This window comes from Symphalangus syndactylus, chromosome 9 (genome assembly GCF_028878055.3).
Source record: "Symphalangus syndactylus isolate Jambi chromosome 9, NHGRI_mSymSyn1-v2.1_pri, whole genome shotgun sequence".
Classification (NCBI taxonomy): domain Eukaryota; kingdom Metazoa; phylum Chordata; class Mammalia; order Primates; family Hylobatidae; genus Symphalangus; species Symphalangus syndactylus.
Window position 1 is genome coordinate 52,348,329 of NC_072431.2, and position 14,395 is coordinate 52,362,723.

The 14,395-nt window shown below is 54.8% G+C and overlaps 1 protein-coding gene across 5 annotated transcripts in view; it reads right to left on the reverse strand.

Moving 5' to 3' along the window:
- Nucleotides 1–4,388: 4,388 nt before the first annotated feature.
- The window catches only part of CARD11 (caspase recruitment domain family member 11), a 137,910-nt gene continuing 127,903 nt past the window's right edge, over nt 4,389–14,395 (reverse strand). For all 5 annotated transcript variants that reach the window (XM_055292196.2, XM_055292194.2, XM_063646051.1 and 2 more), the window contains 5 exons: nt 13,482–13,617; nt 11,548–11,727; nt 10,447–10,571; nt 8,286–8,401; nt 4,389–5,075 (listed from right to left, as the gene is read on the reverse strand). In XM_055292196.2, the coding sequence (XP_055148171.1) occupies nt 4,871–5,075; nt 8,286–8,401; nt 10,447–10,571; nt 11,548–11,727; nt 13,482–13,617 (762 nt within the window). In that variant the 3' untranslated portion in view covers nt 4,389–4,870. The remainder of the gene's footprint in view (nt 5,076–8,285; nt 8,402–10,446; nt 10,572–11,547; nt 11,728–13,481; nt 13,618–14,395) is intronic.

Consider the following 14,395-nt stretch of genomic DNA (forward strand, 5'->3'; position numbering starts at 1 on the left):
ATGGTTCACAAACCACACGCACTGCTCTGCAGTAAAGAACAGCAGCCCTGGGGCCAGGTTCCCAGAGCTTAGGGTGTAACTGAGATGGGTGAGTCCACCATCCACACTGACCCCTGCCCCTTTGGTTGGACAGGCAGAAATGGAAATGTCCCAGGCCAGGGCCACCAGCCTGCTGTGGCCATCACGAAGCCCCGTCTGTGTGCATGCACCCTCTGGGGAGGGCCGTGGGGTTCCCTCCAAGGAAATTAGTGCATGGCCCCTCTTGGGGAACTATCCTACAGAGAAGAACTGTGCAAAATGATGGTCAACAGTGATTCACTGGAAATGACCGGCTGTCTGCCAACAAGGACTGGTGACAGAAGAACAGGCCAGCACCGGCAGAGTGCCACATGGCTGTCAAAAGGAATGCGAGAGGCTATGCGGTGGCTCGCTCCTGGAATCCCAGCACTTTGGGAGTCCGAGGTGGGATGATCTCTTGAGGTCAGGAGTTCCAGGCCAGCCTGGGCAATGTAGTGAGACCTTGTCTCTACAAAAAGCTGAGCGTGGTGATGCATGCCTACAGTCCCAGCTACTAGGGAGGATGAGGCTGGAAGATTGAGCCCAGAAGGTCGAGGCTGTAGTGGGCCATGTTCATACCACTGCACTCCGGCCTGGGTGCTAGCTCAAGAGATATGCCTACCTTGGCCTTTCAAACTGCTGGGATTACAGGTGTGAGCCCCCACACCCAGCCTGTGGTGGCTTTTGAGAACAGCATGGTGGCATGATGCCAGGGCTCAAAGACATCTCACTCCTGCATTCACCCCCTCCCCAAAGCAGCCCCCTCCTGGGTTGGGTGAGAAAACCAGCATTTCTCAGAATTGTGACCCGGTTAGGTAGAAGCCCAGGGCCAGCTGGGCCAGCACTACCAGGGGGTGAGCAGACTGCCTTTTCCAAGAGAGGAAATCCTGTAATCCCAGCACTGTAGCTGGGACTGTAGGCGTGCATCACCACGCTCAGCTAATTTTTAAATATTCTTTGTAGAGACAAGGTCTCACTACATTGCCCAGGCTGGTCTGGAACTCCTGACCTCTAGTGATCCCAGCACTTTGGGAGGCCGAGGCAGGCGGATCAACTGAGGTCAAGAGTTCGATACCAGCCTGGCCAACATGGTGAAACCCTGTCTCTATTAAAAATACAAAAATTAGCCGGGAGTGGTGGCGGTGCACACCTGTAGTCCCAGCTACTCATGAGGCTGAGGCACAAGAATCATTTGAACCTGGGAGGTGGAGGTTACAGTGAGCCAAGATCCTGCCACTGCACTCCAGCCTGGGTGAGAGTGAGACTCTGTTTCAAAACAAAAAAACAAAAACAAAAACAAAAAAAACGAAAACCAAAAACAAAACAAAAGCAAAAACAAACGCAACCAAACAAAAAACCACAAACAAGAGAGGAAATTCACATCCTCTCAGTGTGGTCATTGTGTCACCCAGCCACCCAGCCCCCAGCCAGCCACTGCCTGGGACACCAACCACTTCCTTGGTCCCTAGAAGAGCAGAGGGGACACACGACCAAAGGCCCCGGGACCCCAAACAGCACCTCAGAAATGGAAAATCCAGCCCCGAGCTTACAGTTGCAAATCAGCAGATCTGGGTGAAGTTCCAGCTTACCAGCTATGTGACCTTGTTCAAGTCACTTAACCTCTCGGAGCCTCAATTTTCTCCTGTATAACATGGAGAAGAGTTTGGGGATAAGTAAAATAACATTTACAAGGTGCTTGGCGCAGAGCAGGAGCTCAAAAAACATTTGCTCATATTTGCCGAATCCCAGAGCAATGGTTCTTTATCTTTTTGGGATTGCAGGACCCTTTGGGAATCTGGGAAAGCCTAGACTTTCTTCCCAGGAAAGTGTGTGTCTACACATACGACATGATTTCCGGTGCTCGCCTCTCCCGGTGGCTCTGGGCTGCGTGGCTGGTGCCCATGGTGTGAACCAAGCATCGTTGTGGCATTATTGGCTTGGCACAGGCATCCAGAGCCTTGGGCTCCAGGCTTTGCTGTACCGGGAGCTTCCCTGAGCCCTGGGCTGGCTCTGCAGTCAAAACTCAGCTTACAGGCCCTTATGTAATACTTGGAGCTGCAGGCAGACAGTGCAAGGAGCTCCGTGCCTCCCTCCCTGGCCTCCCAGACCCCACTCGGCTCTCCAGGCAGACACAGGGGTTGCTGGCAGCTGAACAGGCAGGACCCGGGGGCTGAAGCCGATGATGCTGGAGGTCTCCTTGGAAATCCTCATGTGGCCCAGTCCTCGGGGTGCCAACCCCACTCCCCTACTGCCTTCACCATTTCATCAGAGAAGGGAAGGGAACAGGGAACCTCATTCCAGCCCTCGGCCCCTGTCTCCTCTCACCCGCTTATTAGCAAGTATCTACCCCGCAGCCCTGCACTCTCGATCCTGGTTAAAATCACTTGGGCAAGGCAAAGGGGAAAAGAAACCCCACCCCAGATTCTTCTCAGATATCTTTACCTTCGCACAGCTTATCTTCACCCCACCTGTCCTCCCAAATGACATGCAAGCCACCTGTTTGCTTATTCTGCTCAGCCACCTGAGAGTTCTGAAGTCAAATAAATAGATATAAATCACTCAACTGGCTTTTTATCTGAGACTCCTTCCTGGTCACGTCTGTCCATTCAGCATAGAGCGCTTGGGGGAGATTTACAGTTTAACTTAAGGCTTCACAAGATGGAAGCTGGAGGCCTTCCGGCCCTAGCATCGCCTCGTGTGGTGGTTTTTTTGGCCCTAAATAACGGCAGCTGCACCTCGGAGTCACAGCCTCCCTACACCTAGCACGTGTAGCTTGTTTCTGGGGGCTGTCTTGGAAGAAGAAGCATTGCTCATGGGCTCTTGGAGGGAGACATTCTGTTTTTCAAGGTGTCACACTCCCTGGCAGACCCGGAGCTGGTGGTAAAGAGATGGATTGTCAGGGAGGAGGCAAGAACAAGGCATCCTCCTAGGACCCCCATCCATTCACTCCCACCTCCTGGAGATTTCTGCTGCTAATTTGTCTTCTGCAGGTCAAAATGCTAGAAAATGCTACAGGCCACACAGTATTATTATTTTGTTTTTGGAAGAGCTCTTTATTAATAGAGTGCTTTTATTAATAATTCATACCTTGTCTAAGCGGTAAAAACCTAGCAGAGGATTAACCCATGCCCATGGTATTTGAAACTATAAAGAATAAAGTTTTCTCCTGTATTTGTTAGGAATTGCTCTTGGCTGCAAGTAACAGAGAACTGAAATAACAGTCATTTAACACAAGACACAAATTTCTTTCTGTCTCATGTAAAAGAAACCCAAGCAGCAGTCCTGGGCCTCCAAGTGTCATCAGTGACCGTGGCTCCTTCTCTCTTTCTGATCTACCATCCTCCAAGTGGGGTTTCCATCCTCACAGTCACCTCAAGATGCAAGAACACTGCTGGTGCTCCAGCCATTGCATCTGCATCCCCAGCAGAAAACTGGAGGAAGCGCCATTTGTCTCTCCCCCAAACCTCCCCTTACATTTCCCTAATTGCAAGGGAGGCTGGGATATATGGTCTTTGAGCTGTGCATGTAGATTCCCAGCATCAGTCAGGATTCTCTTAGGAAGGAAGGGGAGTCTGGGTATTAGGTTGTTAGTGAGCAGTTGCTCCCAGTTCCCACATTCAGATAGACTTGGGTTTGAATCCGAGCCTGCCACCCAGCAGCTTCCTGCATATGCAGTGTGGTGCCCTGTGAGGGTGCAACCTGGCCTGCTTTGGCTGTGCCTGTCAGGTCCACACTCGGCAAATTTGCATCAAGGGGGTGAAGGAGAAGAATGGTTCTAGAACTCCTAGGACTTTTGCTACCTGCTGGGGAGTGGGCATGGCTTTCCTGCACCCCTCAAGCTCCTGGGCAGTGGGGTATGAACCCCCCAGAGGGCTGTACCCCACATGCTTGCTCCTGACCTGCAGGAGGAAGCGGGGCTGCCTTTTAGGGACATTGAATGTGGGGCAGGGGCAGTTACGTGCAGAGAAGAGCTGAGTGACGGGGGCCTGGCCTCAGGGCTGGAGTTACGGGGCAGGCCAGACACAGACTGCAAGGGCTCCCCAGGGTCAGTGAGAGGATGGGCCCTTCTCAGGGTGACAAGATAATTTATTGATCTTCCAAATCAGATGCATTTGAGTCCATAGGGTGCGATTAGCAAGTATTACCCTAAGCCCGGGGGTAAATCAGGCCTGTCCTGGGACCCTGGGGTGTGTGGTCACCCCACCTTCACCCTACCCAGGAACATGGGGCCTAAGTCCCCAGCTAAGCTCGCTGGGCACGGTTTTCAGGTTAGGAAGGTGGCAAGGGCTCAAGGCCTTGCAAGCTGTTCACAAACAAAGGGTCGAAACAAAGAAATAATAATACATTTTAATGCAAGAGAAATACACACCCCTTCCCCGATCTGTCCTGTCTGGGGATGTGTTTACGGTGAGTGTGTCCCCAGGACTGGTAGTCACCTGGCTGTCTGGGTCCCCGCCCTACTGGTAGCAGCACGCCTGTCCCCAGCATTACATTCAACTGCTGCTCTGGCTCTCGAGAGGCCGGCTGGCCTCGGGCCTCTGGCTTGGCATCCTTTGCTCCCCTGTCTCCCTGCTAAGGCCAGCAGGGCCACAATGCTGGGCCAGGTCAGCCAGGGCTGGGGGAATGGGCTGCACCTGCTCCTCCCCAGGCGCGACTGTCCCCCCGGGGCTCCATCACCGGGTGGGGCAGAGCATCTGCTGGGGCAGCTCTGTGGGCCACAGGATCCCCCCGCATCCACCGCATCTCTCTGCCCGGGGCGCCTGCCTCATAGGATGCCCCGCACCGCAGTGTCTCTCCGCCCGGGGCGCCTGCCTCACAGCTGGTCCTCGTCCACCCAGATGGTCTTGCGCTGCTCCTCGCCGATCTTGTCCTTGACAACGCGGAGCAGCTCCTCTACGCTGCCCCACATGTCAGGTTCCACCGTGGCGTACAGGCATGGCAGGGCCTCCAGCTCCTTCTCCTTCAGTCGGCACACGCGCAGGAACTCCTCCTCTGTCTCAGGCCGGGGCAGCAGCTTTCTGGGAGGAGACATGCAGGGGCTGTGGGGAGGCTGCCAAGGCCGTGGCGCTGGTGCGGCACCACCTGCCCGGCCACCCCTGACTGCCATGGTCCCCACCCCTTCCCTGCCTTGCTTCTCCCTATAGCGTCCGTGCCTCTTAACGCTAGGGACCATGCCTCTTCATGCTGTTCATCGGAAATTCCAAACACATTCTTATTGATTGATTGATTGAGATGGAGTCTCGCTCTGTTGCCCAGACTGAAGTGCAGTGGCATGATCTCGGCTCACGGCAACCTCCACCTCCCGGGTTCAAGCGATTCTCCTGCCTCAGCCTCCTGAGTAGCTGGGACTACAGGCACGTGCTATCATGCCTGGCTAATTTTTATATTTTTAGTAGAGATGGGGTTTCACCATGTTGGCCAGGCTGGTCTTGAACTCTTGACCTCAAATCACCTGCCTGCCTCGGCCTCCCAACGTGCTAGGAATATAGGCGTGAACCACCTCGGCTGGCCACATCCTTTTTGTTTTTAATCGTGCTAAGATACACATAAAATAAAATCAACCATTTTACCTATTCTTTAAGTGAGTAATTCAGTAGCATGACGTATATTCACACCGCTGTGCAACCAATCTCCAGAACTTTCTCATCTTCCCAAACTGCAACTCTGGGCCCATTAAATACTCCCATCTCCCCTCCCGCAGCCCCCGGGAACCACCCTTCTACTTCCTGTCTCTAGGAATCTGACTGCTCTAGAGACCTCACAGAAGCGGAATCACATACAGCATGTGTGTTTTTGTAACTGGCTTATTTAACTGAGAATAACATCCTCAAGGTTCATCCATGTTGGAGTGGGTGTGAGAATCTCCTCCCTTTTGAAGGCTGAATAATACTCCACTGTATGGGCTGGGTGCGGTGGCTCACGCCTGTAATCCCAGCACTCTGGGAGGCCAAGGTGGGAGGATCACTTGAAGTCAGGAGTTCGAGATCAGCCTGGCCAACATGGTGAAACCCCATCTCTAGTAAAAATACACAAATTAGCCAGGCATGGTGGTGGGCGCCTGTAATCCCAGCTACTTGGGAGGCTGAGGTAGGAGAATCTCTTGAACCTGGGAGGTGGAGGCTGCAGTAAGCCAAGATCGTGCCATTGCACTTCAGCCTGGGTGACAGAGTGAGACTCCATCTCAAAAAAAAAAAAATACTCCATACAGTATTTTTGTTGCAATACACACTGCACCATAAACACATTCCCAGGAAGGACAGATCAGGGAAGGGGGTATGTACCATGCTAGTATTTCTCTTGCATTAAATGTATTATTATTTATTTGTTTCAACTCTTTTTTTGTTAACAGTTTGCAAGGTTTTCAGCTCTTGCCACCTTCCTAGCCTGTATGGGTGGGCCCTATTGTGTGTATTCACTCCCCATGGACGGACCCTTAGGTGACATCCACGTTTTGGCTATTGGGAGTAACGCTGCTGTGAACACAGGCGTGTAAATGTCTTTTAGAGACCCGGCTCTCAATTCCTTTGGGATATGCCCACAGGTGGAGTTGCTGGATTATATGGTATTCTATTTTTAATTTTTTGGGGCAACCCCATGCTGTCCTCCACAGTGGCTGCTCTCTTTTGCATTTCCAGCAGCTGCGCATGGGGTTCCGACGTCTACCGTCCTCACCAACACTTGTCAGTTTCTGTGCTTTTGGTCCTGGCCAGCCTAATGGGTGTGAGGTATCGAGGGGGATGCCCGTCTCTTTTGCTCACTGCTGGGTTCCCCAGAGCCTAATCCTTCGCAGGGGCTCAATGAGTATCTGGTGAAAAGGAATGAAGGGGCCTAAACTCTCAGTCTGTGATTCCCTCTGTAAAATGGCAGCAGGACATTTATTTTGCAGGTAGGTGCGAGGAGGGGCGGGGATCTGAGATGAAGCCACTTAAGAGCCAGTCTGTCCTCATCACCCAGGCCCCAAACCTCAGTGCCATCCATTCATTCTTTTTTTATTTTTTGAGACGGAGTCTCGGTCTGTCGCCCAGGCTGGAGTGCAGTGGCTCGATCTCACCTCACTGCAACCTCCGCCTCCCACGTTCAAGCGATTCTCCTGCTTCTGCCTCCCGAGTAGCTGGGACTACAGGTGCCCGCCACCACGCCCGGCTAATTTTTTGTATTTTTAGTAAAGACTATGGGGTTTCACCATGTTGGCCAAGCTGGTCTCAAACTCCCAACTGCAGCTGCTCCGCCCACCTCGGTCTCCCAAAGTGTGGGGATTATAGGCGTGAGCCACCGCGCCCGCCTCTCACTCTCTGGAACCCCAGAGTGAACCCTTTCCCGAATCCTGCAGGCTCGACCCTGAACCCGGATCCAGAGTCAGACTGCCTCTCATCGCCTCTCAGACAGAAGCCCGGCCCACACTGTCACCCTGCCCGTGTCCAGAGGTGAGAGGTGCGTTTATGCCCTAAAGTGGACCATGCCATGCCTCTGCTCAGAACCTTCAGTGGCCTCCAGATGCACCTGGAATAAGATGCCACAGCCTCCCGTGGCCCCCGTGGCCCTGCATGGCCTGGACCCCCTGCCTCTCACCCCTCCGCCCCCACCCTCCGCCTCTCACCCCTCCGCCCCCACCCTCCGCCTCTCACCCCTCCACCCCCACCCTCCGCCCCCCACCCCTCCACCTCTCATCCTTCCGCCCCTCACCCCTGTGCCCCTCACCCCTCCACCCCTCACCTTCTGCCTCTCACCCCTGCGCCCCTCACCCCTCAGCCTCTCACCCTCCGTCCCTCACCCTCCACCCCTCACTCCTCAGCCTCTCATCCCTCTGTCCCTCACCACTCCGCCCCTCACCGCTCCGTCCCTCAACATTCTGCCCAAACACCTGTCTCAGGGTCTGAGCACCAGCTGTTCCCCCGCTGCCCAGATTGTATCTTCTTTCTCATCTCCTAGGCCCCCCTCACTGCCATGGGTCTCGCTGACGGATCCCCCAGGCCTTCCCGGACCACCCTGGGTGATGCGCACTCCGCCCCGTCCCTCCCAGCTCTTGTCCCCCAGGATGTGCCCCATGTGTGAGTCACCATCTTGGCTGCTGTCCTCGGTGTCAGCTCTGCAAGGTCAGTCTCGTACTTGGTGAGGGTTTACAAAAGGGGTGCATGAGGTGGGGGCACACAGGCCTCCTACGATCCATGGAGGATTGGTGGGGCACTAGGGACAGGAGGGGACAGCCCCTAGGGGTCTGGGAGCCCTACCTGAACCTCTTGATGTTCTTCTCACACACCCGGATGAAGAGCACGATGGGGTAGATGTTGGACTTGATCAAGTCTCTCGTGCAGCCGATCCCAGCCTCCAGCAGGCAGTGCTTGTTCTGCGGGCACAGCGGCTTCGGTCAGCAGCAGCCCACCCACCTCCCGCTCCTGTGAAGGTGCCTGCAGCGGGGCCTGGATGCAGGGTTGGGGTCTATAGCGGGGCGGGAGCCCTGAAAGCCACCTGCCACTGATCCAGGAGATGAGACCCTCCCATGGGTCTGGACACTTCAGGACTCTGCTGACCACAGTGATGTTAATAGGCAGAGATGAGGCCCCGGCCGGGGTGAACCAGGTGGTGTGAGTGAGTTTGAATGAAACAGCTGCTACCAGCCGGGCATGGTGGCTCATGCCTGTAATCCCAGCACTTTGGGAGGCCGAAGCAGGCTGATCACTTGGGGTCAGGAGTTCGAGACCAGCCTGGCCAGCATGGCAAAACCCTGTCTCTACTAAAAGTATAAAAATCAGCCGGGTGTGGTGGCCCACATCTGTAATCCCAGCTACTCGGGAGGCTGAGGCAGGAGAATCGCTTGAACCCGGGAGGTGGAGGTTGCAGTGAGCCGAGATGGTGCCACTGCATTCCAGCCTGGGTGATGGAGTGAGACACTGTCTCAAACACACACACACACACACACACACACACACACACACACTCTCTCTCTCTCTCTGTCTCTCCAAAACACCTGCTACCTTAGCCTGCCTTCAAGTAAGAGGGTAGGGAACACATGAAGGGTGAGGCAGCCAGGTGGCAGGTCCCAGGAGTATCTGAAAGGGTTCTCAACCATGAGCTCATCATTTTGAGAAAGGACAATCTCTGCTTTGCTGAAGGCATCACTTAAAAAAAAATTCCACCAAATGTTGGCTGGGCGTGGTGGCTCATGCCAGCAATCCCAGCACTTTGGGGGGGGCGGGAGGATTGCTTGACGCTAGGAGTTCGATACCAGCCTGGGCAATGTAACAAGACCCTATCTCTAAAAATATTAAAAAATCATTAGCTGGGCATGGTGGTGCATAACTGTAGTCCCCGCTACTCAGGAGGCAGAGGCAGGAGGGTTGCTTGAGCCTAGAAGTCGCAGCTGCAGTAAGCTGGGATCGTGCCCTGCACTCCAGGCTGGGCAACAGAGCAAGCCCCAGTCTCTAAATAAATAAATAAAACATCAAACTTTGCATTGGAATAGAATGTAAACACAGCATTCTAAGCGTGCAGCTCAGTGAATTTCACAAACTGAACGCAGCCTGGAACTAGCACTCGGATCTGGAGGTGGGAATGACCCCCCCCCGCCCAGGGTCCCCTTGGGCCTCCTGAGGGGCCACTGCTCCCCATTCCCCACCAGCAGGACCATGGCCCACATTTCTACAGCACGGATCTGCTGGATGGCTTCTTCTTTTCAGCTAAAAACAATCTCACCTCCAACCCTGTCCGTTCACTTTCTATCCGCTCCAGCCGTCAGAATTTCCTAAACTGCTGTGGCCCAGACTTAAAAAAAAAAACAAAAATACCACCATCTGCTCTTGCCATCCTCAAGGTCAGCGTCCACCATGGAGCCAGCCCCCCGCAGCTGGGGGAGCCCTCCAGTGACGCGGACAGAGAGCCTTTCCTTCATCCAGTGCTGGGACGAGGAAGAGCTCAATGCTTAAGCCACGTTGCCTGGCTCAAAAGACTCCACACTGCACACAGACAACCTTTTTGCATCGTTGCCAACAACCCTCGTGATGTCCCGTTTTCCCCTTGTTTGGTGAATGCAATACCTGTCATCTTCATGTTCATTCTGTCTCTCGCCCCGATAAGCACGTTCTCTATCTCTGGCCCTTGTAATCACAACCAGACACACACACTCCTAAATAATGCGAACACACACCAGCTGCAGGAAGCCAACACAAATAGAACGCAGCTCCGAAATAAAAACTCACTTGGGAGCCCAGGGAACAAGGGCACAGAGAGGGAGTTAACACAGGGCAGCTGCTGGGACAAGGGGAAAAAGAGAGGTCTGGCCACGGGGAGGGGAAAGCAACTCTTCATCCCACCCTTGTCCCTGGCCCAGGTGGCCTCACGAGGATCATCACGGAGGGTCCGGGCCCCCATCCAACCTCCCAGCCCCCGCCTCACCTTGGCGGCCACAGCTTCGATGTTGGCAGGGGCGATGCACTCGAATGTGTTGGGGTTCTTCTCTCGGGAGTAGATGATGGTCTCCATCTTCTGCCTTCTGAGGAACTCATCTCTCGTAACGATATCTGCAGAGAGAGGGGCCAGTCCTGAGGGCAGCACGAGATGGCCTTGGGTTGACTGTCCCACCCAGGCCCTGCCTGCCACCTTCTGGGCTCTACAGAACTCGATGTCTGATCCCCTTCCAGCCATGTTTATATGAATCTCGTCTCTCCCCTCTACTAGACTGTGAAGCTCCTTGAGCGGAGGGCTAAGGTTAACTTTCTTCATACTCCCCATGGCAGCCCACAGAGCAGGTGCTTGACAAATACTCATGGTCTGGCTTCTCAGCAATACCTTTCATTGGACAAAGCAGCTCAGGCACCGTAGTGCAAGGCTGATCACCAGTCTAAATAAATCTCCTGTTCCACCCACCCATCCACCTACCCATGCATCCACCCACCCATCTACCGACCCCTCACCCACCCACCCATCCGTCCACCCACCCATCCATCCATCCACTTATCCATCCATCCATCCATCCATCCACTCATCCATCCACCCACCCATCCATCCATCCATCCATCCATCCATCCATCCATCCATCCATCCACCAATCCATCCACCCACTCACCCATCCACCCACCAATCCATCCACCCACTCACCCATCCACCCACCCATCCTTCCATCCATCCATCCACCCACCCACCCATTTATCTATCAGTCTGTCCACCCACCCAGTTGCCCATCATCCATTCATCCATCCATCCATCCATCCACCTATCCGGGGGAGGAGGGGTGATGGGGAGGAGGAGGAGGGAAGAAGAGGGAGGAGGGAGGGGAGGATGAGGAAGAAGAAAAGGAGGGGAGGAGGGAAGTGAGGAGGGGGAGGGGAGGAGTGAGAAGTTGCAGGAGGGAGAAGAAGAAGAAGAAGAAGGGAGGAGGAAGGAAAGGAAAGAGGGAAGAGGGGGAAGGGAGGAGGGGAGGAGGGAAGAGAAGAGGGGAAGTTGTCCTGGTCCATGGCTCCTGCGGGGCTCCCCAGGTGGACGTGGCTCGCCGATTACCTGACTTGCAGATGGTGAACTCCATGGCACCTCCCGAGTTGAGCAGCCTCTGCACCAGCGTCTTGGCCAGCACGGTGGGCGTGAAGAGCACGGGCCGGCGGCGCTCGCAGTAGAAGGCGCGCACCAGGCTGTAGGGGATGAGGCTGAGGTTCTTGCCCAGCTCGCTCTCGGGGTCCAGCTCTGGCAGGGGCAGGAGAGGGCGGTGGTCAGAGACCTTCCAGAGAGGACGGGGCCCCTGAGCTGGGTCCTGGAGGCCACCGTCAGTGTGGAGGCCTGGCTGCTGCCCTGGGCATCCAGTGTCTGAGGTCACCTCAGGCTGGCACTGCTTGGGGCTCGTGTGCCAGGGAGGGGAGGTGTGGTAGGGGGCAGGCAGAGTGTGTGACAAATGCAGGAACCTTGGCTGAGCTCTGGAGGGAAAGTTTGCCTTGGCAGACGATCAAGGAGGGCTTCTCAGAGGAAGGGCATGGACTGGGTACAGCCCAGCGGAGGGGAGGGAGAGGACAAGGAAAGCAAGTGCCGGCGGGCACCCAAGAGACACCAGGACCAGCGGGCAAGGCCTTGGGTGTCTCCCAGGAGCACTGGGAGGGACGACTTGGCCTCAGTTCCGCCTTCTCAGTCCCTCTCTGGATGAGGTGGCGGAGTTATGCAGAAGCCCGGGGTTCTGAGGAAGCCATCCCCAGGCAGCCCGAGGAAAGAGTTCCCAGAAACGGGCAGCCTGTCCCTTGTCCCTTGTGCCTTTTCTTGTCCCCTGGCCTGGCCACTCCAACTTCCAAAGGGCCATCCCAGGAAGCCACCCCAGGGCCTCCTCTGAGACCCAGCCAGGGCTGTGGCTTCCCTTTCCCTGATCAGGGCCAGCCAGGGCCAGCGGGGTGGGGGACGGTGGACCGAGAGGCCTCTCGCCGGGTTGATAAATGGCAAGAGGCACTCAATGGGTAGAGAAATCAATAAAATGAACACTTCACAGCAAACAGCCCCAATTAACATGGGCACCCGGGTGCGAAGCAACCACAACGAGAGCGTCGTTATCGGGTGAGCTTGGTGGGATGTCACCCCGAGGCAGCATGGTCCTCACAGCCAAGGCCAGGCTCCCTCATCCTTTTAATTTATTTTTGTCTTTTATTTTTATTTTTAGAGCTAGGAGTCTTGCTGTGTGGCCCAGGCCAGAGTGACTGCAGTGATGTGATCTTGGTTCACTGCAGCCTCAACCTCCTGCTCAAGTGATCCTCTCACCTCAGCCTCCCAAGTAGCTGGGACCATAGGCATGTGACACCACGCCTAGCTATTTATTTACATATTTTAAAATTTATTTTAATGCTTTATGTTTTTATTTTTAATGTTGTTATATATTTTATAGTTATATATATATATATATATATATTTTTTTTTTTTTTTTTTTTTCTGAGATGGAGTCTCACTCTGTCACCCAGGCTGGAGTGCAGTGGCGTGATCTCGGCTCACTGCAAGCTCCACCTCCCAGATTCATGCCATTCTCCCGCTTCAGCCTCCCGAGTAGCTGGGACTACAGGTGCCTGCCACCACGCCTGGCTAATTTTTTGTACTTTTAGTAGAGATGGGGTTTCACCATTCACAGGATGGTCTTGATCTCCTGACCTTGTGATCTGCCCGCCTCGGCCTCCCAAAGTGCTGGGATTACAGGCGTGAGCCACCGTGCCCAGCCATAGTTATATTTTTTGTAGAGATGGGGGTCTTACTATGTTGCCCAGGCTGGTCTTGAACTCCTGGCCTCAGGCGATCCTCCAGCCTTGGCCTCCCAAAGCACTGGGATCGCAGGCATGAGCCACCTGTGTCCACCCTTCTCTCTCTTTTGAGGACTTCCAGGCCCCCTCACAAGGACCAATGTGCTCCCAGGTGAGGGTGAGGCATGTGTGACTGTGGCTGGGAGTGGTGGGAGGGGCCGGGCGGTCCCCATGTACCTTCCTGCTTCTCGGTCAAGAGCTTGGTGGCGTCTAGCGAGGACCGGGCCAGGCTCCCTAGCGGACTCCCCGAGATGATGCGGACCCGCTCGTTGCTGTTCATCCGCTTATACTTGTTCTCGGACCTGCTGACAAACTGGAGGAGCAGAGGGAGGGTCGGGGGAGGACTGTTTTGCTTCTGCTTCTAAACAGACAGAAGCAGGCAAAGCCAGACCTTTGTTCAAATCCCCCCTCTGTCCCTGGGGGTTCCTGGGCCAGTAATTTCACCTATAAAAACAGGAGACTCCCAGCAGGTGGCTCGAGCCCTTTAGCCACTGGAGAGATGTTCTGAGTAGGTAAATGAGTGAATTGGTGCCCATGGCGTCTTCCGCAGCTGGATGAGTCTCGGGTCAAGCTTGTCTGCATCCCCGTGGGAACCTCAGGTGCAGCTCTGCGGGCACTGTGGGACCTGAGCCGCCCCAGCGGTGAAGACCCCTGGCTGGAAACCCCTGTGGGCAAGGACTGCCCCCCTGCTCGGCATGTGCTGGACAATGCCACCTCCCTCTGACACTGTGCTCACCATGCCTTTCTGCCTCGGTATCCCTAAGTTTAATGGGGGTCACCCACTTTTTTCTACAATTCACAGATTTGAGTCCTGGAGGGCAGCAACGGATGCCCCGGCAATGGGCCCAGAAGCAGGTTCACACCACATTCTATGGGCTAATTTGAGTCTCTCCACACTCTTCCTTCTGCAGGAAGGAAAACGCATGGCATCTGGGGTGTCAGCCGGCTCTCTGTTAACTGGCTGCAGGGCTCTGGATGAGACTCCCAAGGTTTCACTTTTTTTTTTTTTTTTTTTTTTTTGAGATGGAGTGTCGCACTTTCGCCCAGGCTGGAGTGCAGTGGTGCAATCTCGGCTCACTGCAACCTCTGCC